This window comes from Thalassophryne amazonica, chromosome 6 (genome assembly GCF_902500255.1).
Source record: "Thalassophryne amazonica chromosome 6, fThaAma1.1, whole genome shotgun sequence".
In the NCBI taxonomy this organism is placed as follows: domain Eukaryota; kingdom Metazoa; phylum Chordata; class Actinopteri; order Batrachoidiformes; family Batrachoididae; genus Thalassophryne; species Thalassophryne amazonica.
This window is the reverse complement of record NC_047108.1, coordinates 119130398-119157454: the sequence shown is the minus strand read 5'-3', so window position 1 is coordinate 119157454 and position 27057 is coordinate 119130398. Positions and strand designations below refer to the sequence as shown.

At 42.0% G+C, this 27057-nt stretch overlaps 1 protein-coding gene across 5 annotated transcripts in view; it reads left to right on the top strand.

Annotated features, from left to right (window-relative positions):
- casz1 (castor zinc finger 1) overlaps window positions 1-27057 on the top strand; it is a 130711-nt gene that overhangs the window by 44585 nt on the left and 59069 nt on the right. For all 5 annotated transcript variants that reach the window (XM_034173245.1, XM_034173246.1, XM_034173244.1 and 2 more), the window contains exon 2: window positions 24065-24631. In XM_034173245.1, the coding sequence (XP_034029136.1) occupies window positions 24065-24631 (567 nt within the window). The remainder of the gene's footprint in view (window positions 1-24064; window positions 24632-27057) is intronic.

Genomic DNA, 27057 nt, shown 5'->3' with positions numbered 1-27057 from the left:
TAGGTAGACTTTGTTTTTGTTACTGAAGCTAGATTTTTTTTTTCCTCTTATAAGTGGGAGAGTGCATGTGACTCACAGTCTTGTCTTGGCACAACACTGTTCCGTACTTGCATGGACTGGGTTTTTGGTAACGTTGTGGAAAGTGGTTGCTCAGGTGCTTTTCTCAACATGGAAAGGTTTACTGACCTTGATGACTTGGACAATGCTGTAATCTTTGCAGAATCGATGGATATTGTGATTGCAGAACTTGAGAAGCTGAATTGGGAGACGGAATGTCTGAGTTTGCATTTGTGCTGGATCGAGACTAAAGCTCCAGGCTTTCAGTGAGCTCCTGTACTCACCCATCAGAAATGTGTCTATGTAGTGAAAGTGTCAAACTTGTTGAGAGACTCACTTATCCCGGCAGTTCAAGTCTTTGGGTCCTTTGATATTGAGAGATGCCTTGGAAGAGCTTATGGAGTCATGAGGTCTCTAAAAAGAGATGTTTGGCAATGATGATACCTCTGCAGGAGAAAAAGGAGAATAACTGGATGTTTGGGTCCTTGGGTACCACTGTAAGAACTTTGTGTCAAACAAACAGCAACTTAGGGAAACTCTGATGAGGAGTATCACTTGGATCTTTAATCAACATTGGTTAGAACATTTTGGCCTTGTGGCACTTTTTTCTGAGCATGAGCTAACACCTGGGGTTCCTCTGAAAACGGAAGATGCCAAAGCGACACCCACTTTTCATCTGACCAGACTGTTTGATCTGTACCTAAAAACAGTCACCACCATGTCATTCTACTGCAGTGTTTCAGGCCCCAAAAGTTTGCAGAAAGTACAACTTGTACTTGGGCCTCCAGTTTACTAATCCAAGTGGTGTCGCTCATGCATCACAAGCCATTATGACCAATTACAATAGTTCAGAGGAAGTAGAACAAGAACATAGTCTGTGTGCAGTACTGTTCTCTCACAAGCTTGACAACATGAAGAAGATGTATTGACTGGCATGAGCTATAGGAGATCCAGTTCATAGATAGCTACTAGGCTGGCACAGTAGGATTGTTCCTCTACATCCTTTTCAACAATTGTATGGGGTCAAGGTTGAGCAGTTAAGGGGTTTAGTGTCTTGCTCCCTGACACGCTGACGGCTGCCCTTGGGGACTGAATTGACTCGCCCTTCAGTTAGTGGACAACCCACTCTGCCAGCCGAGCTCCTGAACTGTTTTTGCCTGTCTGTAAGTAAGAACAGCTTTGTGTTTCATTAGTGAACATGCATACAAGAATAATAGTAGTAGTGATATATACTCCATTTTTGCATCCACTTAAAAAGTCCTGCTCCTTAGGCAAAAATGGGGAAAACGTTCTTGATAATTCAACATTTCAGAACTGGTCCTTCTGGTCGAAATACACATTAGGTGCTACACCATTTGTATGGTACTAATCCCATTACTCTTTGTTACCTTCAAAGGTTTGTCTTAGCTAAAGGATAAGTTCATTTTTGTGCAGCCTGAGTCATACAAACAAATGTTAGTAATCATAACATTGACCTTTTACTCTCATTTGACAGTTGTATATTGTGAGAAAAATCCTGTTTTCACTAATTGTTCAAAAGGAAATAGCCAGTGTACAATTTTTGCCAAAGTTTTACTTACTTTAGAGATCTAAATGGGAGTTGGGCGAGGTCCTTAATCGGGAAGTAGCTCCTGGGGTGCTATTGAGCGCCTTGCATGGCAGCTCCCTGGCGTCAGTGTATGAGTGTGTTTGTGAATGGGTGAATGTGAAGCATCACTGTATATCACTTTGATTATGAAAGCACTATATAAATGCAGTCCATTTGCCTTTTACCATACATACAGTATATGGCGGTATAGTGCCACTCAGTGATTAAAATATATCGTGTTATGGATTTTTAGCAAGACATCCCCAATTGTTCCCATTCATTCCTTCCGAAATGGATTTTCCCTGCAATTACCTGAGCAAGCTTAGGAATAATGGAGTCGGTTAGTGAGTGAGTCCGATAAAGAGCCATCAGTCACGCTGTAAAAAAAAAAAAAAATGACTCTATATTCAGCTCTGAAATTTTGGATTCTCAAAGATTCAGGTGAGGCCCAGTGAACCTCCTATTTTGGGCCACATTGGCATCTTTTAACTTAATTATTTTCTGTTATTCTTTTCATTTAAATAAAAGTGAATGTTTATGCTTGTTTAGGCTGGCACATGCAATGTCAGCCTTTTATTTGCATCTGGTTTAGCAGGGTTAAACTGAGAGACCCTAGAAATTTACTAAATCATAGAAATTAACTGTTATTTTCTAATTGTTTACCAACAGTTGTATAAGTGCACACAAACTTGGTGACTAGCAGGGCATGCCTAGGATTAATGGAGTCAGTGAGTGAGTGGGCCCTTTACAACTCCGTAAAAACTACTGGGTGTTTAGCTGATTGACACGTTTGAGGACCAGTAATCCTCCTCTTTTGGACTAGGTTGGTGTTTTTTAACATGCAAAATAAAATAAAGGCAGACAAGCCTGTGAAGTTGCTAATCACAGGGTTCTAGTGGCCACTAGTGGCCACTTTTGCTTTTTTAAAGGATTGCTCACAAATGATGCAGCCTTCAAAAGTAAGCACAAAAAATTCTAAACGTTTGATTGCTCATGTTTTAATATGCCTGGGGTTGTTCAAAAATAAATGTACACTTTATTCAGTTTAATAATTTGCCTCTGTCACCATTTGGCAGAAGTAGAAGGTAGGTGGAAGCACAGAGAGCACAAAATGTTAGCTTTAATAATTACTATCTATATAGAGAAGCAGTGGAGAGCGAGTGCACGAAGGAGGCCCTGTGTGCACATAATGAAGGGGTATCATTGTACTCTGACAGTGTTAATCTTGGCGTGCTGCACAGTGTGCACGGTGGCGTCTGCTTCTGTGTGTGTGTGTGTGTGTGTGTGTGTATATATATACACTCTGTGTGGCATGTGTACTGTACATACTGTCTGTGTGTATCGAGGTCACTGTGCGGTGCCACCCTGCAGACATGTTGACACGCACAGCCTCCTAAAGACAATCCTGAAACTCTTCTGCCCCGTCTTTGAAAAAAAAGGATGCGTTCATCTCACCGCACCCGGACTTGTCATCTTCATGGAAGACAGAGGAAGAAAGGAGCAAAGCAGAAACGGGGGGGAGCAGTCCAACTTTCTTTGTACCTCGTTTTCTTTTTTCTTCTCCTCCCCGCTTCCCATCTGAAGTTGTGAGACACTCATTCAAGCCTAATTGTGCAGACACTCCACACAGGAGAAAGTGTTATGAATATGCATCAATGCAGCATATGGCAGCGGTAGCGCTGGGACTAGGTGTGTCCAGAAGGTAAAGCGCTGCAGATGCATTATTCTCCATTCAAATTACCAGAGTAAGAATGCAGGAGTGTTCAACACCTCTGCAGACGGGACAGAAGAACAACCTGGATCATGAGAAACAGCAGGAAGACAAGAGCTGTGATTAGCCAGCTGAGATTCCTTGATTTGGCTTTTTTTTTTTTTTTTTTTTTAAGGCAGGTTCAAACCTAGCACTCGCTGACACGAGCGTGATTAAAAGTGATATTTCTGACACATTAGGATGCGCACGGGAAGTAACCTCCTCTAAAGCGTTCATTATTAGATGCATGACAGACCTGAATATTTATAAAATAGGTTTTAATAATTAATAGCAGCAATCTGCTCACGTAATTCATCAGATTTGCACTTCAACAGAGTATCCGTTTTCACTTTAAAATAATAATAAGAGGAATATTAATGTTGCAGAAATGTAAAACGGGCAGCTGGATGCGGCCCAACATTCATGTTGACTTCTGAGGCTTTCCTTTAACCTGCCACTTTCCCAACAAAATGACACTTTAAGACATCGACTCTGCACCGTTTGAACCCCGTGACTTGTTTGTGGTTGTTTGTTCTCAAAAACACAGCAAGTCTTGAAGATAAAGATGCAGGAAACAAAAGTGGGTTCGGTGTAGAATGCAAAAGTAGTCGCTGTGGTTTTATCAAAAGCAAATTTATTTGTTTGAGTCAACTTTGCAGCACTTCCTTTTGTATATACTGAGACCCAAAATAGATAGCATTGTTTTTTCCTGTAAAGCAGCTTTGCTTGTTTCCTCGTCATTTCTAAACCCCCCTCCCCCCATCATTGTGAGCGTTGCTTCATCACACCTTCAAATTGAATAAAAACACTTTCTACAGAGATGTCACAAACAAGAATGTTCCCAATTTAGGTGAAAACAGCCGTGTTTAGTCGCGGCTCTGGTGCACATTGAAGTTTGCAGGAAAGCGCTCCGGCTTTGACGCGGCGTCGGGAGGTTGATCCTCACCGTGAATCAACTTCTTTTCTTTTTTTTTCTGAGTATGTAGAAATGCCAGCATGCGTATATGACAGCGTGCGCCTCAGAGCGAGCAACGTGACCCGCAGCCCCACGACAGAGAGGAGCAGAAGGAGCACAACGCCCTGCTGGCTACAACCCCTGCAAGCAAGCGTGCAGCCCACACAAACACTTAATGCTGCTTCCAGCCACTTGACATACGTGTTTACAGGATTGTGCACATAAGCCGCACCTGGACACACGGACAGTTTAACGGTTAATGTATCATTCACCCACCATTTCCACTTGCATTCCCCTTATCAGAAAACTAAAGATAGCAAAAGGGGAATCATTGCCACCAGAGCTTGGAAAAAAAAAGTTCAAATCCCACGAGCAGGAAGACCCATCGCTTCCTTTTTTGACTACAAAGGAGGCATTTTGATTAAACTTTAGTTATGCATAATAAGAAGACATCAAAAGTTTAGCGTGTCAGAGAAATGAGACATTTTGTATTTTAAGAAAGTTGTGTGTCCTGAACACGTAGACGACCTGTCGAGGAAGGCGTTTTAACAGGCACCTGTGATTCATTGTACCGCGTTTAAAGTCCAAAAGAGGAAAAGTCTGTCAGGCAGAGCAAATGTTTTAATGGCAGCCAGGGATCGATCACAGGCATCCTGTCTGGAAATATGTGCTTTTGTTTTTTTTTTTGTTTTTTTTTAAACTTAATGTCACCTCCTTTTTTTTCATTACAAGGAGAGGGGGGGGGGGGGGGGAGAAAGAGAGAGAGAGAGAGAGAGAGAGAGAGAGAGAGAGAAGAGAGAGAGAGAAGAGCAAAGAAAAACCAGGTCAGTGAGATCGGATGCAAATGTTTCAAACCATAGTGAAAAACATATCTTACTATGTTAAAAAAAACAAATGCAAAAATAAGTTGCAATGATTTTTTTTTTTTTTTTAAGTTAATGTCACCTCCTTTTTTTCATTACAAGGAGAGAGAGAGAGAGAGAGAGAGAGAGAGAGAGAGAGAGAGAGAGAGAGAGAGAGAGAGAGAGAGAGAAGAGCAAAGGAAAACCAGGTCAGTGAGATCGGATGCAAATGTTTCAAACCATAGTGAAAAACATATCTTACTATGTTAAAAACAAAAAACAAATGCAAAAATAAGTTGCAATGAAGTTTTTTTTATTTTTTTTATTTTACAAAATAAAGACAAAAGCACATTTATTTCTGTTTATCACAGAATTACAGCTGATTTTACTGCTGGTAAAGTATTTATTTAGTGGTGCTTCTGTGGCAAAATACAGTTATTTTTCAGATGGCATGAAGGAGGAAGCACGTGCACAAGGTTTGCAGTTCATGCTGCATTTAATGGAAGCCAGCATTTTCCAGTTTACAGCAATGAAAAATACTTGTAATAAATAATGAATCAGAAGCTCAAAGTGCTTTACAATGATGCCTCACATTTACAGATTCACACGTCAGCGTGCTGCCATGCAAGATGGTCCAACTGCAAACTGGCAGCAAATTGGAGATGTGATTTTTCATGTCTGATGGGGATTCAAGATGTGGATTCTCTGGTCTCAAGCCCACCGCTTTAGCCACTTGAACATCACTTCCTGAGGTCCCCAGAGCTAATCTCTGGACAGATTATCTATGAGTCCCTGTTGAGTCTCCACGGACACAATGCGACCTCTATGATTGTTGTCGTACCTGTCCAGCAGATATCCAGCAAAACTTTCATCTGAAATATAATCCTGATTTTATCCGGCTTTCCTCCCGATGGCCTGTTATGCTTGTTTGGTTCCACAAAGCAAACACTCGCATGTGTTGCTGAGCAGTGACTCTTGAACAACATGCATGTCGCAGTTTTTGCCTACATGGTTCAGAAGTCTACATTTTTCGCACAAAGATGAATTTTGGCCAAATTGGCAATATATGACTGTGAATCCTGTATTTGAATACCAACAAACAAAATTATAGTGGTGACAAGTAAAAACTATTTTTATTTTTTTTTAAATTACAGGTTTAATGTTTGTTCAAGCTGGCGTTATATATACGTGTGTGTTGTTGTCAATTCGGCTGCTCCCGTTTTTGTTCGGGATCACCACAGCAGATACAGCCAGATCCGCACTGGTGTGTGGGTTTACGCCGGATGCCCTTCCTGATGCAACTCCAGTGTTACCTGGAGAAACACACACAGCCACTGGTGTTCCAAAGAGGTCTCCCATCCAAGTACTAACCAGATCCGGCACTGCATAGCTTCTGAGATCTGACGTGATACAGGACTTTCATAATGGTAATTTAAAAGTTGTTTTTTTACATAAGTGGAACTGGCAAAACTGCACTTGTTTTTCACCTTTTCTGTTTTCACAGTTTATGATTTATGAGAAAGGCTTCAAAGCCTGTTTTGAATTTCAGTTAACAAAAATGTAGTTTCTATTTATTGCAGTGTTGCGGTTGGAGTCTAATTGGCTGAAACTATGTATTTAGATGCTGGTAATCTGTCAACGGGTTTAAGAGAGGTATGTTGCAATTTTTTTCTCCTGGCTCCGCCCATTAACTTGGATCTCCTCCAAAGTTATTGGTTTCAATTCAAGAGCAGAGCCAGCATTTTGTCAGGTCTCGGAAAAAAAAAAAATCAGGTAAAAACACAGAACATTCACAAAGTGTGTTTTCAGAGCATTAATCCAACACCAAAAGCAGCTTCAAGTAATTTTGACGTGAAATTCAAACTTTAAAGCGAGTGTCACTGCACTGGAGGCCTCATTTAGGGAGAATGTTCAAAAAGACATTGATTTTCATTTTGAATGACTTCGTATCTGTGAATCGAATTTGAAACTTAACCTTGGAAATCAATTAAGAATTCCCATGGAGCTGTAGAAAAAAGAAAGGAAGGGTCCACCCTTCTTATTCCTTTTCCGTACCTACACGTCTTTTCCTGCACTCGACGGGGACTCGCAGAAGGCTGCCGTGTCAGAGGAACCTTTGTCAGCCGTGGCTTTCTTTCTTTTTCTTTTCTTTTTTTTTTTTTACAGCAGAGTGCCTTATATGCTGTCAAAATGTCTTAAGAGTCTTATTAAAGAAATGCCACAGCTCATTTCCTTGTAATGCAGTTCATATGCTGGTGAAAGGCGGCATGTCTAAAGATCTAAACAGCTTTGCTTTTTAGGCTTCACATTAGAGTTATCTGTGAGGGCTTGTCATTGATTGACATTATCTGGCCTGACAGGGCCTCATATCAAGGTTAACCTCATGGACAAAAGTGCCACCCGCTCGGACACACACACACACGTGCACACACACTCTCTCACTCAAAGTCAAAGGAGGCTCGCTTGCCCCAAATTTCCGCCTATGTGGGGATGTTTCATTTGTTTGTAAGCCAGGTGGAGATTTCCAGACTTAATTGTTAACTAATGGAGCGGCGTGTGCAGAGTTTACCCTGGAGGATTCACACTGTGCGTCTGTGCGTGTGTGAGAGAGAGAGGGTGAGTTTCTTGTGGAGATATTTGGTGGGGGGTGGTGGTGAAGCTAAGAGGATGGGACCGACTTACTCAACATTGTAAACTCCAGATCCTGTTGAATTAAACGTGGCCCCAACAGTCATGACGTGGAGTGACACACATCAGTCTGGCGGCACTTGACCTCTTGGGATTTGCGAATTGGGGGGGGGGGGGGCGCGGTTAAGTAACTCCCACTAAAGTATCCGCACACACAGACACGTGTCTCACTTTCACCCTCCCAACAAGCCACAAAGGCGAAGAGAGAGATCCCCGTGACCAAAATACAACTGAAGCAGTTAATCTGTACAGATATTAGCTCAAGGGCTCTTGAGAGGTGCACCGCTGAGCCCCCACCCCCTCCACTGTACTACCCACACCGCCACGCCGCCGCCGCTGCACCGAGCGTGGCAGCCGTGAGGGAAGAACACAGGGGTCGTCTGCTCATTTACCTTGGCGGTTGGCTTATCAAATTGCACTCCTGGTGTCTTGAAACTGAACATGGGAGCTGAGCTTCAAAACAAAGCTGCAGGAATAAATTTCCCCTTTTTGAGTGTGTGGAAGCTCGGGACTGTGTGCGAAAGTGTGTGTGTGTGTGTGTTTTTTTAACTTTAGTTACCTTCTCTTACAAATGTTGGCTGCCCGTTACAGATGGCGTGTGGTGCCAGCTGTGAGTCCAGATTTGATGTACAATTTTAACGACATGTCTAATCAATTACCCTAAGCAGCAAACTGAATAAAAGTTGGCTGTTTTGGTTCGTGCCTGTCAGAATGATTCTCGTCCATCTTGTCACATTGTTGCCCCACCCCCCCACACCCCCCCAGCTTGTCTTCTGTTCTGTTCTGGAAAATACCATAATTACAGTGTTTGTGATGTAGCTGCAGGGCGTATTTGTCCTTACACTTCAACTTTCCTGCTCAAAGTTCAACGTGTTTCCTCTTCTGCTTGTTTTTGAAATTTACTTTTTTTTCCTCCCTCTCTCTCGGCTCATTGTCCTGTGCACTCGGTGTGTGTCACTCAGCCATTTGGCGTCCTCCTTTGTGCTGCTGCGTCTTGATTGTGTTATGTGGCGTGATGCTGAGGGCTCGTGTGTTTGATAACAGCCCGTGGATGGAGCTGCTGCAAGAAAGTCCAAACGGGTCCTTCAAGGTCACAGCCCCGGAAAGAAGGAACAGTGTGCAAGGTCATGCCGAAGAGTAAAAGCAATAAGTGCGTTATTGATAGAAAAAAACACAACAGCACGCAGGCAGATGTGCAGCCGACTGATTAATAATAAAAGAGATTTGTGAGCAAGAAGGACAGAAACTGTTATGTTCTGAGTGAATGTGTTTAGTCAGAACATCGATTCTGCAGCAGAACCTTAAAGAGTCCATTAGAACTCCAGTGTTTAAAAGGAAATGGGGGGAAAAAACCTGACAGATTTACTGCTGCTTTAATCATTTCTGATTAGGGCTGTAGGTTGTGTCATCTGTAAAGTACAGTGTGAAAGTTGTGTTTAAAATGTGCTTCTCTTTTGACACTCGCATGCACGTCATATACTGTCAGGAACGTGTTTTATGACGAGAGTCACAGCAGGTTTTTTTGTTTTTTTGTGCTGCACCTACCTTGCTATTGTGGTTAAACGAAAATAACCAGAGGACATTGGACTGTTCATCTTTTATGTGCCTTTATCATTCTTTCTCTCCTTCTCTTTCTCTCCTCCCTAACTCGGTGAACCTGCCAAGTGAGTAAAGCTCCAAATTGGATCAGGCAGTGGCAGATTTAGATTTGACGTGGAGAAATCTAAGTCCCAGCCCGAGTCAAACCTGTTTCTTTAGGACGGTGGGGGCGTGATTCCTTTGTAGGGTCTCTACCCTCCCCTCTTTACATAAACTTCTCCTCTGATGTGCCCGCTCCCCCCAAACCCCCATCTATCAACTAGTTGGCAATGGCATTGTTTTTAATCATCAGAACCTCAAAATTATTATTATCGCTTCTGATGCGGCAATTAAAACTTCAGGTCAGAGGCACAACGAGCGGTGATCAGCAGCCGAGCTGAGAAGTTTTAATTAGACGATCAGAACCATTAATGCACAAAAAAAGGTGTGCACTGGGAAATTAACGGGAACGTCTTAATCAGGGTTAGCGACTCCGAAGAGGAGTCAAGTGAACAGAGAGCAAAAAACAAATCATTTCCGCACCACTGGGACAAAACTCAATTAAATATGCATGCAGAAAAATGGAAATTTCTCAGCTTCGTCTGCAGTGACTGTTAGGAAACTGTGGCAAAATCTCACTGCGGGGTCGTCGACCTGCTTATTGTTATTCCCATGTAATAAAAATGAGAGACGGGCCAGATGCTGGGGTCTGGGTGTCATGCCGGAGTTGTCCATCAGTGGCTTTCCGCTTGACTTCCTTGCGGCTGCCGCAGCTTCTCTACCATGTAGCCAGAAGAAAGAAAGAGATGGGGAAAAAAGGCATACAGTGCATACGGAAAGTATTCACAGCGCTTCACCTTTTCCACATTTTGTTATGTTACAGCCTTATTCCAAAATGTAGTAAAATCATTTTCCCTCAAAATTCTACTTACAACATCCCATAATGACAACATGAAAAAGGTTTTGTTTTCACATGTACACAAGTTTTCACAGCCTTTGCTCAATACTTGATGTATCTTTGGCAGCAGTTAAGTTGAGGCAGCCTCATGTCTTTTTGAATATGACGCCTCAAGCTTGGCGCACCTATCTTTGGGCAGTTTGGTCCATTCCTCTTTGCAGCACCTGTCAAGCTCCATCAGGTTGGATGGGGAGCGTTGGTGCACAGCCATTTTTAGATCTCTCCAGAGATGTTCAATCAGATTCAGGTCTGGGCTCTGGATGGACCACTCAAGGACATTCACAGAGTTGTCCTGAAGCCACTCCTTTGATATCTTGGCTGTGTGTTTAGGGTCATTGTCCTACTGAAAGATGAACCGTCGCCCCAGTCGGAGGTCAAGAGCACTCTGGAGCAGGTTTTCATCCAGGATGTCTCTGTACATTGCTGCATTCATCTTTCCCTCAATCCTGACTAGTCTCCCAGTTCTTGCCACTGAAAAAACATCCCCACAGCATGATGTTGCCACCACCATGCTTCACTGTAGGGATGGTGCCTGGTTTCCTCCAAACATGATGCCTGGCATTCACACCAGTGAGTTCAGTCTTTGTCTCATCAGACCGGAGAATTTTGTTTCTCATCTCTCTGGTCTGAGAGTTCATCAGGTGGGCTGCCATGTGCCTTTTACTAAGGAGTGGCTTCCGTCTGGCCACTCTACCATACAGGCCTGATTGGTGGTTTGCTGCAGAGATGGTTGTCCTTCTGGAAGGTTCTCCTCTCTCCACAGAGGAATGCTGGAGCTCTGACAGAGTGACCATCGTGTCACCTCCCTGACTAAGGCCCTGCTCTAGGAATTTTCTTGGCGGATCTGTTCTTCTTCCATTCATGAATGATTGAGGCCATTGTGTGGGACCTTCAAAGCAGCAGAAATATTTCTGTACCCTTCCCCAGATTTGTGCCTTCAGACAATCCTGTCTCAGAGGTCTGCAGACAATTCCTTTGACTTCATGCTTGGTTTGTGCTCTGACTCAGCTATGGGACCTTATATGTAGACAGGCGTGTGTCTTTCCAAATCATGTCCAGTCAACTGAATTTACTACAGGTGGACTCCAGTTAAGCTGTAGAAACATCTCAAGGATGATCAGTAGAAACAGGAGGCACCTGATCTTAATTTTGAGCTTCACGGCAAAGGCTGTGAATACTTATGTACATGTGGTTTCTTCTTATTATTTTTTAAAATAAATTTGCAAAAATCTAAAAAAAAAAAAAGAGCTTTTTTTCCACATTGTCATTATGGTGTATTGTGTGTAAAATTTTTTGGGGAAAAATTAATTTAATCTATTTTGGAATAAGGCTGTAACATAACAAAATGTGGAATAAGTGATGCGTGAAGAATGAAGACATTCTCTACCTGCAAACTGTAAGTTTACAAAAATAACAGCATGATATGAAGTATGTACTTGTTTGCTGTGTGGCTGCGTGATTTCATTAAAACTCAGCCATGCACACAATCACACGTCTCCCACGAGGGCCTCAAAAGGTCGATGATTGCCGTTATTTAACCTGCTAAAGAAAGTTATAGCCAGGCTTTTGAAGAACAACTCCTGGTTGCATATTGTAAAATAATCCTGAGCCGAACAGACACCTCTCAGTCCCTGTTTGTATTAATTAACTCCGGATATTGCATTTTTTTTTTTTTTGTGGGGGGGGGGTATACCTGTGTCAGTCATGTCAGAACACAGCAGGAATCTACAGCGAGCTCTGTACATGTGTTTGATTAGGTGAGGAGATAGAACAGGTAATATCTACTGCACTTATATATATATATATACGGACCCTCCTGTGCGTTCACTGCGTGCAAACTGCAGGCGGTCGGTGCGTTTAAAATGCAGACCCGCATTTGGGTAAAGAGTCAAGTCAAGTTCTATTTCCTATATGTTACCGATGTAAGTTGATTAAAGAAGTAATCAGGAGCCTCGGAAGCTGGTCTTGTATGTCAGAAAGAGGTGAAGCCACAAATCTGCCAATCACCACTATCGTTAACTCCCACATCTTTTAGCCATAGCCGCCTTGATTACACTCTGTGCACGTTCACACAAATAATGCACTTCCAACAGCGTTATTAGGCTTTGAAACACCACTTGATTGGGTGTGATATCATTCTGGCACACAAACAGAGACTCTACAGAAAAAAAAACTCAACAAGACCTGTGGAGTATAAATCCCTGCAGGAGTATGGCGGCGAAAGTTCTCAGCCATCCAGGTAGTAGGACATGTCTAGAAATGTATTCAACAGCAACTCCACTTCTTGTTGGACCTCAAGATGTTCTGCCGCTCACCTAAGGTACGTTTTCATAATTATAAAGTGAGATGCTGTGGCATCCCCAATATAAACAGTCAGGTCACTCTGGTCTGTTTCTTTTCGGACTTGTTCAGGTCTACTTGTCTCTGGGGGATTGCTGTGTCCAGTGCTGTGAAAAGGTTGCTGCCCCCTTGAGCTTTTACATGTTTGAAATTTTGTTAGGACATCAAAAAAAACAAATATACAGGCTTTTTATATTAAAATTCCCCCCAAAAATATTCCTGTCCGTATTTTGTTTTGTTTTTTGATGTCCTAAAAAATACAAACACTTAAAAGCTCAAGGGGGCAGCAACCTTTTCACATCAGTGTATGTTGTCACTGATGGATGTGTGAAGTCTCTTTCATATTCTTGGAAAGCGATGAAAAGACTTCATTGCAAGTGGTAGAAAGATGGTGTCTTAGACCTTTCCTTCAAAGCTATATATTGGTTGATACCACACCATATTTACATCATGCACTAGTGGAACTGCCTTGGGTCTTGGATGGCAACCATCCAGGGAGATAAACAGTCCATTCCCACCTCTTGAAAGTAGTCATCTACCTGTTGCAGCCAGGTGAAAAGCAGACGTCCCCGTTGCCTTCTCCAGCTGCCTGGGTCTTCAACACCAAGGCACCTGTGTGCTAGATCATGCCCAGAAAAACACGTCACATGGCCAAAATGTCTTTGCTGACATTTCCTCAGAATGAAGGTGATACATTTCATCTGAGTATCCCGAAGTAACCATTCATTGGATGTAGTCACTCCAACAGTCCCCAAGGATCCTCTGAAGACACCTAATACCAGAGATGTCTAGTTTTTGCCTTAGGTCACTGGTTAGCATCCATGTCTCACAACCATACAGTAAGACAAGAAGCAGCAGGACCCTGAAGACGAATGAAGGATGGACCACACCTTCTTAATTGAAGTGGACATTGCAGAAATGTCTTGAATACCAACAAGAACTCCAGTTGTTGTACTTCTAGATACCCTGCAAGAGTAGCTTTTTCAGTGATCAGGGCTTCGCTTTAACACAAACTGTCTCGTCCAACTCTGAGAAGTAACAGAGTCCAAAATGACTTTGACGCACTTCTTAAAGTGACTGAAGATGAAAAAGAACCTGCCCTGTTCCAAATGCATTCAAAATAGTTTTCTTGACTTTTTCCTCAGGTTTTGGCCATATACAGACAGTATATGGCGTTCGGTTGTGGCCCTGCACTGTTTCTAGTAAAAATAGTGTCACTGCTAACATAAGCAGTCGGAAAAATTAGTTTCAGCTGTTGTGTTCAAATTCAAACCTGCCTGTTTTTTTCCAACTCCCAGTGCTTACTGAGGTGTCTCCTCCTTGACAATTAGCACACCATGCTAAAACAAACTGTAAATAATGTCCAATGGATTTGACAGTGTTGTTTTTCTTTCTGATATTCATTAATAAGGCAGAATGCTTACTGGACTCTTGGGGAGGTGGGGGAGTTGATCCCACCGGGAAAAGTTGTTCTTTCATGTAGGTCCCTGTAGATTTTATCTCACTGTACGCTATCGTGCACACAAACGACTTGAGGTAAACAGCCTCATGTTTCCATAGCAATCCCTATTGTAAGCAATGGCAACAAAAAAAAAGCTGCTGTGGACAGAAAACCTCAGCATAAATAATAGTTTAGACAGCTTCTACAAAGCAACCGACCGTAGCATGTTCATCCTCAGGGTAGCTGACAATATTACATTTATTTGAAATCACACCATATCTTTAATAGAAAAAGAAAGATGCCTGATAATTCAGCCGGAGGCCTGTTTAAATACTCAACCGCTGGCACTCGGTGCTCGACTTACACTCCTTATTGTTAACAGAAAATCACACATAAATTGTCACTAATGGAAAGAAACAACTGTGTAGGGGTCATTTCCTACAAGGAGCAAGAGATTGCAATGCAAAGGAAATCGGTAGTTAAAGCATGAAATACTGAACACGGTAAACAGAAAAAAAATTACCTCCACCACAACACCCAAATGACCTCAATCTTCTTTGGGAGAGTACTTCTGAAAAAATAAAGCCTTGAAAATTTACGCCTTCCACTTCCTAATAGTTTTTCCAGCTGATATTTTTTTTTCTCCCAAAATTGCTGTCTTCTAAAAAGTGACCCTTTCACCCCTGCCTGCAATTGTCTAACACTAAATTGTACAGTAATGTGCTGCTGATGTACGACCTCCCTCAAAACTACATAATTTCTCCCGTCATTGTTTCAGAGAGGAAGCCTGCGATGTAAATACAGTAACTGAGAAAGCATGTGTGCAGAGCGCACGGGGTGCATTGTCTGGCGATGGGGTGATCTGTAAACTCCTCCAAATTATATATCCTCTAATCATTCCACAGCTTTGCAAAAGAAAATGAAAACAGGATTTTATGTTGCGCCAATGTGATTTACATAATGCCAGCAATGGCTCACACATGATTGTGCTTGGGTTTATGGCTGAGGGAAAATGAAGAGGCTCATACTCATTGTTATAGAAAGTGGATTGAGTCTAAGTTAGAACGTTGTTACCTCACATATCACACATTTTTCTCAGCTGAAATGTGTCTGCAGTTCAGACGGAGATACAGTTCACAAGATGTGAAATATCTGCTTTGGCAAGATATTTAGCTGTTTTCACTCTGCCTCAACTGAATAAAACTAAAGATCTGTACTGGGCACATACTGGTTTCTTGCTCATTTTAGAGTGTGCTACAACTGTGAGAAGTTTCACTGAAATGTATGAAGGGTTTAAGAAGAGTTGCACTTGTGAAGTCAGTATTATAGAGTACGATTTATCAATTCAGCACAAAAGTCCAATTGTCTCCATTTGAAGATATAGGAGAAGAATAGTTTTCTTTCATGAACAGCATCACATGGTGTGCTAACGTTATACAGAGTTTTATTGAAATCCATCAAACATTTTAGGAAGAATTGCACTTATGAGGTCAGTATCGCATCATGTATTAATTAAACATAAAATTCCAATTATCTCCCCTTGAAGGCATCAGACCAGAAATATTTTCTGTCATGCACATATTTACATGATGTGATACCATTGTGTGAAATTTCATTGAAATCCATGAGGTGGCTTATGAGGAGTTGTGCTCACAAATTCAGTATTATATAAAGTGGGATACACTAATAAGAAAAACAAAATTTCATTTATCTTCCCTTGAAGATGTCAGACAATAATTATTTTCCTTGATCCACATCTTCATTTGGTGTGCTTCCTTTTTGTGCAGTTTGATTAAAATCCACCAAACAGTTTAGGAGGAGTTGTGCTTAGGATGTCAATATCACTTCATGTATTAATTAAACATAAAATTCCAATCATCTCCCCTTGAAGATGCCAAACCAGAATTATTTTCTGTCATGCACATATTCACATGGTGTGATACCACTGTGTGACATTTCATTGAAATCCTTGAGGTGGCTTATGAGGAGTTGTGCTCGCAAAGTCAGTATTACAACCCCTGGCAAAAATTATGGAATCACCGGCCTCGGAGGATGTTCATTCAGTTGTTTAATTTTGTAGAAAAAAAGCAGATCACAGACATGACACAAAACTAAAGTCATTTCAAATGGCAACTTTCTGGCTTTAAGAAACACTATAAGAAATCAGGAAAAAAATTGTGGCAGTCAGTAACGGTTACTTTTTTAGACCAAGCAGAGGGAAAAAAAATATGGAATCACTCAATAATGAGGAATAAATTATGGAATCACCCTGTAAATTTTCATCCCCAAAACTAACACCTGCATCAAATCAGATCTGCTCGTTAATAATTATTGCCAGGGGTTGTATAAGGAAAACAAAATTCCAATTATCTGCCCTTGAAGATGTCAAAGAAGAGTAGAGAAGCTTGAATCTTCAACTGGACTGGGTTGCTTGATGCGAGGACATTTTGCTTCAAATCGCAGAAGCTTCCTCAGCTAAAATTCTTGCTCTGGTCGTCTGACTTCTGTCTTGACCCTTGTAGAGAAGAACAAACAAAAGCTGGAGTTTTAAACCTAACCAGACCCCTCCTACCAAGAGGCAGACTGCTATTGGCTAGTGACTAAACAATTGCTTTAATTAGCACCTGTTGTGCTGTAGTTAGCACCCTCCTTATAACAGGGTAGCTGTCCTTCCTAATGATGGGACTGACGCCTCTACTGTCGTGTCTCCTGATGACGTGACTCATTGACTCATTAGCATGAACAAAAGACTGAAACTGCTTTGACCTGAGTACCCCAGGCTGGGTTTTAACTGTTTCACATACAATGCCTCCTTCACCCCTCTCTCAAACCATTTCTTCTCTCTGGCTAAGATTTTAACTTCCTTGTCCTCAAACGTGTGGTTAGTGTCTTTAAGGTGGAGATGAACTGCAGACTGAGGTCCACTGGCGCCCTCTCTGCGGTGCTGGTATAGCCTTTTGTGTAATGGTTGCTTAGTCTACTATGGAAACCACCTGGACAACTGAGAGCCTTCACAGAAACATGTCAAAGAAGACTTATTTTCCTTGATGCACATCCTCATCTGGTGTGCTAACTTTATGTGCAGTTTGATTGAAATCCACCAAACAGTTAAGAAGGAGTTGGACTTAAAGATTCATGGACGGACAGACAGAGGGACAGGGTAATCTCACCCACCCAACTCATTTTTGTTTGCGGGGGGGGTTAGTAGTATTAGAAGACCAGTTAACCAGTTTGCTCTGATCCTCTTTTTGATATTTTAAGTGTTGCCTTGCTCATGAACACCTCCTAAAAGTTTACAACATGATAAAGATCTGGCCTTGATTTTGTGTCTGAAAAATGATGGTGGAAGGTGAACTTTGGTGGCTCCGGAAATAAAGTGAAAGGTAACAGAGTGCAGTTTCTGCCCTAAAAAGGCAGCCCTGGATATGGAATGCCACAGGCAGCTGTTCCGACCTCATCAGAGGACATGTTATAAAGATAGCCCCCCACTTGGGTTGAAATAATGCCACCCATTCCTGCCCCAAAGCACACACTATCATGCTATTGTTCAGGGAGGCCGCAGTGGAGGGAGGAGGGAAAAAAATGCCTATGCGGTATGTCTAATGTGGATATGTTTAAAACATGGTAACTACGGCATATTTTCTATTAGGCACTCATGTTACTGTCAAAGACGCTGCAGTGTCTCCACCAGATCAACAGCAGAGCTTAGATAACATGACCTAAATGTTCTCCCCATTTAATAAAGTGAAACCAGCAACCTCTACAGAAACAGTTATTGAGTGTAATCCCACAGAATAGCCGACATGAGAACGCGCCTCTAAAAGGCCCAAAAGTGCTCAGCGTTTTCGCTCCACGTCATGACAGCTTTAATGCTGTGCAGCTCCCTCGCTCAGTGGCAAGACCACAACCTCTTGAGGTGAGAGTGAAGATAACATTTCAGTGTCTCTATAGCTCTGTCATGTGAAGGATTATGTAGCCGTGTGTTTGCCGCTTGTAGTACCGTAGGGGGTCTGATACCTATCTGTCTGTGGTTTCAGCTGCCGGTGCTTTATTTTCCGACTTTTTTCCCACCACTGTGTTGGAGCCTGAACCCACCACAGAGGTGTGTCTTTGAAAGATATGTTCAGTGTCTCTTTGTCCTTCCAGTCTTGTGGTGTTATTGTTGGGGCTTTTGAAAGTTATTAATAGTAGCAGTCACCATTTAGCTGTCAGCTTATTTTTCCGTTGTCATGTTTCAAATCAGTAGTAAGGGAAGCGACCCCCCCCCCCCATCGCCACCACTCAACATCTTCTTCTTCTCCTTGTTTGTTTTCATTTTTCTTCTTTAACACATATTCAACAACATATAAAGGACTTAATTTTCAGACATATTTCATTAAAAAAGGTTTAGGTCACGATAAATGCTTTTTTTTTTTCTTTTTTTTTTGCCAAGAAAATTTTATTCATGAGTTAGAACATTCAAGATAGTATCAAAAATGGACACCAGCTTACATTTTCTTCTTCTTCTTCTTCTTCTTTTTAATTAACTATACGAGTAAAATGCATCATAGCAACAAACTGAATTACTAATAACGGCCATCTTCAATGTCTGGCTTGGTGCTTGTTTACATTTTTTGGGAACATTATGATTGTGTTTTGGGGTCACCTGAGGCACCTAAAAAAGTTGGTTTGGTTTAGTTTGGGGTGGTCTGAGCTCCCCTACTACAGTACGTCACTGAAATCAACCCGATGGGGTGATACGGGGGTCAGTGGGGTTAGGGTTAAAAAATAGTGACAGAAACTTGACCGAATCACGAAAATGTGACACATTTCTTGACACTATCAGTAAAAAAAAAGTGTGAAGCTGGGCTGCTGAGGGTGTGCCCTCTTCACAATAAGCTGCATACTAATGGAAGAATGAAGTGTCTCAAAAATAGTGATGTCATGAATCACAGCTCTGACAGTTTTAAGTCACCAATCAGAACAGCTAAAAAAAAAAAAAAAGGAACAGGTGGAGACAAATATAACTTTGCTTTCCATTTTTAAAAAGGAGTTAAACAACAATGAAAACAAAGTGTCCGATGTTTAAGTGATATTTTGAAATTACATTTTGATTAAATTGCAGTATGAACAGTCATCATGAATAAAATGTCACATAAAGTAATGTTTCTCTGTAGGCTCTCAGTTGTCCAGGTGGTTTCCATAGTAGAGAAGCTTGAATCTTCAACTGGACTGGGTTGCTTCTGTGATTTGAAGCGAAACGTCCTCACGTCAAGCAACCCAGTCCAGTCGAAGATTCAAGCTTCTCGACTATGGAAACCACCTGGACAACTGAGAGCCTACACAGAAACATTGCAACCAACTGTGGGCATGAGGCCCTGGCACTGGTACGTAAGCTGGAAAGGACTGCTAAAAAGATAGCTAACTTTAGAAACCACTTAAGATTTAACCTAAGATGCAAACAAAACAATGTTATTCCCAAATGCATGAAGCAAAAGGCACTAGAAGCAGGCCACACAGCAGAAAAGATCCAGCACAGTTACCTTAGGAGGATTTTGGGTCTTAGAATTAGAAGGCTTCATTTTAAAAATATTAGACCTCAAAAATAATCTTGATAGTCTTTACAAAAGGTTAGAAACCTTAGTAGGGGAAGAGGCCCATAATAAGATCACAAAGTTCATAGTTAAAATTCAAATGGCTGAGCATTTAAAAAGTAAGGAGAGGCAAATCAGGAAGTTTCACAACCTTTTAGTGCAGAAAAGGTGTGCTTTCAGTGGGAGTAGTTTTAAAGATACACCCAGACAAATTAATGACAACAGGGAAAATTGGGTAAAGAATCTGTCCGACAGGGTTCTTACACAGACAGAAAAGGATGTGCTCACCAAAGGACTAAATTTCTCAGTGACCCCTAAACATATACCGACAGTAGATTACATCACTGCAGTAGAGTCAGCCATTAAACACAACAGTTTGTCAGAGTCAGAAGCTGGGGACCTCCGACTAAGAGTCACAGCAGTGCTTAACAGTGCTAAGCCTCCTCCGTCCAACATCACTGGAGAAGAACAGAAAGCTTTGGCAGCACTGCAGAAGGGCCAAAGCATCCTTATCCTGCCAGCAGATAAAGGCAGATGCACGGTGGTCCTGAACACATCGGACTACGAGACCAAGGTCAACAACTTGCTCAATGACTCCAGTACATACGAACGTCTGAAGAGAGACCCCATGAGTGGCTATAAGAAAAAAATCATTAGCTGCCTCCAAAACCTGGAGAAAGAGGGACTCATCGACAGGCAGACATACTACAGACTGTATCCGGGGGACGCCACTCCATGCATCTATGGACTGCCCAAAATCCACAAACAGGACGTGCCACTCAGGCCTATTGTATGTAGCACAGATTCCATCACATACAATTTGGCCAAGTGGATTTTGGCTCCTCTAGTGGGTAACTCAGACCACCATGTGGAGAACACACAAGATTTTGTGAACAAAATGAAGGACCTGCAGCTGGAGGCAGATGAAACTGTGGTGTCATTTGATGTGACTTCGTTGTTCACCTGCATCCCCACTGCTGAGGCCGTCTCAGCTGTGAGGCCAGAGACTGCTGGAAGATGTGTCTCTACCTGAAAGGACCAAACTCACACCAGACCACATCTGCCAACTCTTGGAGATCTGTCTTAACACCACGTATTTCCTGTTTAGGGGGAATTACTACAGGCAGATCCATGGTTGTGTGATGGGGTCTCCGGTATCCCCCATTGTGGCCAATCTGTACATGGAGCGAGTGGAGAAGACAGCCTTGACGTCATTCACGGGCATCTCTCCCAGTCACTGGTTCAGATATGTCGATGACATGGGTTAAAATCAAGCAACAGCAAGTTGAGGACTTTACAGAACACATCAATTCGGTGGACTCCAATATCAAGTTCACACGTGAGGATGCCAGAAACAACCATTTAGCCTTCTTGGACTGTGATGTTACGATTGGAGAGAACAGGCAGCTCCAGACAGAGGTTTACAGAAAACCCACTCACACTGACCAATATCTGCTCTTTGGCTCAAACCACCCCCTTGAACACAAGCTCAGGGTGATCAGGACTCTTCAACACAGAGCCCTACAGGTGCCCACAACTGCAGAGGGAAGGGCTAAAGAGCAACAACTTGTACGGAAAGCCCTCACAGTATGTGGGTACCCACGTTGGTCCCTGGACAAAGTGCAGAAGTCCTAGAAAACAAAGAGACCAGATAGACAGGAGACGGAGACAAGAAGCCAGAGAGAGAAGAAATGGTTTGAGAGAGGTGTCAAGGAAGCATTCTTTGTAAAACAGCTGAAACCCAGCCTTAACCGGGGGGCGGGTCTCAGACATGCTTTGTCCCCTGTTTACAATGTGGTACTCAGGTCAAAGCAGTTTCAGTCTTTTGTTCGTGGTAATTTCCGTCATCAGGAGAGAGTCGTCAAGGGAGCCATCAGGGGAGGCTTCCGTCATTAGGAGAGTGCTAACTAGAGCACAGTAGGTGCTAATTAGAGCTATTGTTTAGTCACTAGCCTATAGCAGTCAGCCTCTCGGTAGGTGGGGTCTGGTTAGGTTAAAAAACTCCAGCTTTTGTTGGCTTCTGGTTTATTCTTCTCTACAAGAGTCAAGACAGAAGTCAGACTACCAGAGCAAGAATTTTAGCTGAGGAAGCTTCTGTGATTTGAAGCGAAACGTCCTCACGTCAAGCAACCCAGTCCAGTTGAAGATTCAAGCTTCTCTACTATCACATAAAGTAAATAAAACAAAGTAGACCTGAGCTTATAACTTCAAGTTCTTTTTTTAAAACATAAGGATGCCTACATTTCTGTGACACGTTCATTAGCACTCAGATAAAGTGTTTTTTTTGGGGGGGGGGGGTCTTCAGCCCTCAGCTGAGGACAGTGCGGCACACACTCGCTGATCGATCACAGCGAGAGTAGTTCACACACTTTGCCCTCATCTTCCTGATATTTCTTTGTAATTATTGCCATGCTTGACGGTGACGTGCGTCTGGTGTCACAGGCTGTCTGTAACGGTGCGCGAGCAGCAGAGACTGTCGGCTTTTATCTCGCTCCCTTCACATGAACGTGCAGCTGTTGTTCCTCCACTCACCACTTTGATTTCTCCAACAACTGCATCGAGATTTATACAGTTATTCATTTAATAACGTCACAATGACAGTACAGTAGTCTTCAGAACAATAGTAGTGCTACATGACTAAAAAGATTAATTCAGGTTTTGAGTATATTTCTTATTGTTACATGGGAAACAAGGTACCAGTAGATTCAGTAGATTCTCACAAATCCAACAAGACCAAGCATTCATGATATGCACACTCTTAAGGCTATGAAATTGGGCTATTAGTAAAAAAAAAAAAAAAAAAAGTAGAAAAGGGGGTGTTCACAGTAATAGTAGTGTGGCATTCAGTCAGTGAGTTCATCAATTTTGTGGAACAAACAGGTGTGAATCAGGTGTCCCCTATTTAAGGATGAAGCCAGCACCTGTTGAACATGCTTTTCTCTTTGAAAGCCTGAGGAAAATGGGACGTTCAAGACATTGTTCAGAAGAACAGCGTAGTTTGATTAAAAAGTTGATTGGAGAGGGGAAAACTTATACGCAGGTGCAAAAAATTATAGGCTGTTCATCTACAGTGATCTCCAATGCTTTAAAATGGACAAAAAAAACAGAGACGCATGGATGAAAACAGAAAACAACCATCAAAATGGATAGAAGAATAACCAGAATGGCAAAGGCTCACCCATTGATCAGCTCCAGGATGAACAAAGACAGTCTTGAGTTACCTGTAAGTGCTGTGACAGAAGACGCCTGTGTGAAGCTAATTTATTTGCAAGAATCCCCCACAAAGTCCCTCTGTTAAATAAAAGACGTGTGCAGAAGAGGTTACAATTTGCCAAAGAACACATCAACTGGCCTAAAGAGAAATGGAGGAATATTTTGTGGACTGATGAGAGTAAAATTGTTCTTTTTGGGTCCAAGGGCCGCAGACAGTTTGTGAGACGACCCCCAAACTCTGAATTCAAGCCACAGTTCACAGTGAAGACAGTGAAGCATGGTGGTGCAAGCATCATGATATGGGCGTGTTTCTCCTACTATGGTGTTGGGCCTATCGCATACCTGGTATGATGGATCAGTTTGGATATGTCAAAATACCTGAAGAGGTCATGTTGCCTTATGCTGAAGAGGACATGCCCTTGAAATGGGTGTTTCAACAAGACAATGACCCCAAGCACACTAGTAAACAAGCAAAATCTTGGTTCCAAACCAACAAAATGAATGCCTTGCAGATGTGAAGAAATCATGAAAAACTGTGGTTATACAACTAAATACTAGTTTAGTGATTCACAGGATTGCTAAAAAAGCAGTTTGAACATAATAGTTTTGAGTTTGTAGCGTCAACAGCAGATGCTACTATTATTGTGAACACCCCCTTTTTTTTTACTTTTTTTTTTTACTAATAACCCAATTTCATAGCCTTAAGAGTGTGCATATCATGAATGCTTGGTCTTGTTGGATTTGTGAGAATCTACTGAATCTACTGGTACCTTGTTTCCCATGTAACAATAAGAAATATACTCAAAACCTGGATTAATCTTTTTAGTTACATAGCACTACTATTATTCTGAACACTACTGTACATCTGTACTTCATGCTATTATGTAAACTTTGCAATTAATCCACAGATCATAAGAAATCATAAGTGTGTGGAACCTTTTAGTGGGGGGTGGGGGGAGCATATGGATCACAGATCAGTTATGATTTGTGATACCATTACTATAAAGTTCATCATGATTTATTTGTGATTGAAAGAAGCTTTGTCTTATTTTGTCTCTGTCTTTCCTCTTGTGTCCAACAGCTGAAAGGAGTTTATGCACTGAAAAGACCTCAGGAAAACCCAAGATGGCCGCCAAAAGGAAAGGTGGCCTAAAACTCAATGCTATCTGTGCCAAGCTGAGCCGCCAGGTGGTGTTCGACAGCAGCTCCCAGAATGCAGAGGGAGACCAGAGTGTAGCAGAAAACAGCGAGCGCGGAAGTTCCCAATACGACGACAATGACGCCAGCTTCCACGAGAGCCTGAGCCTAAGCCAGAGCCTAGGAGAGGACCAGAAGAGACGGGAAGCCATCGAGAAGTGGGTCAACGGCGAGTATGGCGACGAGCTGCCAGCTAGTGATGATGAGGATGAACAGGAGCAAGGACTCAAAGTCAGCAATGATGAAGACGGCCCCCCGGAGGGCGTGTACATGGTACAGCCCAAAGGCTGCAGCGACGAAGAAGATAACGTGGATGATCCTGAACCTCTGATGGGGTCTCAGGATGGCAGTTACCATGATGACAAAGAAGCGGAAGAGAGGCCTCCGAAAGAGGAGGCCTACATGCCGCCAAGTGAGGCCCAGTGTCGCCAACCACCTTTCTCCTCTCCAGGTATATTTTGACTTTCTTTTCCGTCATTGTCCTCTAACGGTTCTGCCACACAGATTTGTAGTTGCTCGTAGGAAAGGAGCGCTACCTTTGGTCTACAAAATGGGCAAAGGCTTAGCTAGAGGGTCGCTGACATTCCCACATAAGCTTAAGTGTGCCCATTATTGGCGAGAGACGTTCTAGGGTTACAATATGAATAGCCAGTGACAGTATTACCCCAAAGACAGATTCATCTGGCAGGCCGGAGGGAAACAGGAACTTGTCCGTGTGCAGTTAACAGTATGAAGAAATTCAGAAATGGCATAAGCTTAAAATCTGAGTGTGTTTATGTGGTCTCCCAGCAGCTGTGGGCCGAGAGCACACGGTAGGGCCAGGCTAAGCTTCATATTACACCCAGGATTACATATTGAGTCTTTGATTTTCCCTAAGCTCACTAAACTTAGGCACGGCTTCAAGCTCCTCTCTTACACGCCGATGTCGTCCGCCACGGTGGCGTCCCCCCAACACACACACATACACACACACTCACACACACACACACAGTCGTCCGATCTAAGAGATCAATTGTCAAATACAGTCAGAAAATAGCGGTATGTTATTGCAAGTACATGTTATTATCCTCTCACAAACAAACGCTGCTCCATTTATTGTTAGCAGACACATTTTAATAAATTCCTTCATACTGTGTGCTCTTTTAAATGACTTTAAATAACCCCTGTGTAATTGTAGCGTGATGTTCCTTTGGTATAATTCACTGATAATCAAAAAGATAAAGCTAGCACAAACTTTGCCACGTTATCCGGAGGCATTAACAGCATAATCTTTTAAGAAAGTGCAGTTTATAGGTATGTACTTTGAAACTGGAATCATACCTGTGTGGCAGAGCCCGGCCTTTGTACAGTGCTGTGCAAAAGTTTTAGGCACTGCAGAGTTATAATAAAAGTAGCTTTTGATGTGTCTTTTTTTTATTGGCATGTCAATATGAAATCAGTTCCAGCAAAAGTGAAACAAGTAAGTCCCTTCGGCTGCTCCCTTTTTTTTTTTTTTTTCCCACTCGGGGTCACCACAGCAGATCAGAAGTGGATTTGCATGTTGAACTGGCACAAGTTTTATGCTGGTTGTCCTTCCTGATGCAACTCCACATTACATGGAGAAATGTGGTAGGGGTGGGATTTGAACCAGGAACCTCCCACGCTGAAACCAAGCACATGAACCACTTGGCCAACTAATAATAATTTGTTTCTTTATAAGCCTACTGGACAGTGGAATACCACACAAGGCCACTTACAAATGATCATGCAGTATTATAATGATTGTAAAACTCAGTCACTCACACTTTAAGTCGCATTATTCTTAAAATACTTTTGGGGCCCTGCAACTTATACTGTGTTGCAACTTAAATACTGAAAAATCACACTTAAATAGAACCCAGTTGTCATATTAATTATTGTTAAAATTGAAATTCATCACACTTTTCATTTATTTCTGAATATTTATCACATTTTCATACTTTTTAATGCTTTTATGATGCATTACATTTGCCTAAAAGTTTTGCACAGTACTGTATAGTCGAGCCTAAAAAACCAAACCAAAACAGTGCTGTAAAAGGAGGAATAAAACAGCTTGGTAATATCGACAGATAAAACCAGTCACACTGACACCAGCAGGGCCAAAACAACAGTGTGCAGGTGCTCGGCACAGCACCAAAACAAGTTTTGTTTTCTGTTTGCTTGTCCTCACTTATCCTTTTTGGGTCTTTCATCCTAGTTTAGGTATCTACCCCCAGTCGTAGTTTATTGTTGTGTTTTTTTTTTTGTTTTTTTTTTTTTTGGTCTTGATTTTTGTTTCAGCAGCAGCAGCAGCTTTGGTCACTGGAGCTTCTCAGAGAATGAAACAGATTTCATTAAAGACAAATGAAAAAGGTTTTGTGGTTTAATTAGTCATTTTATTTTTTTATTTTTTATTTCACAGCCATAAAAACAAAACAAAAGAAATAATAATAAAAAAAGGACTGTAAATATGTATTTGTGTCGTGCAGCAGGTCGACACCTTTACTGCTTCACATCTCACAACAAAGCCCGAGTGTTTGAAGACTGCAGGGAGCGATCGCTGCATCAGTTGCAAATCTTGTCTTTGGAGTGGCTCTTTGTTGATTGTAACTAGGGCATCTATATTGCCATGTTTCTGCTCGGCTCACAATTAAAACTGTTTTTTTTCACCCTCTCTCTCTCTCTCTGTCGCCGCTGTCTTTCAAAGCCTGATGCGGAGTGCACATAATTATGCATATAAACATAGTGGCTTAATTATCTCTCACATCATCAGTGACAATGTAATTAACAAACATTGCAAGATCAATGAGAGAAACTGCGACCTTCAAAACATTTAACTTCTCACATCGAGGCATGGTGCGGATTTCCTATCAGTGCAAA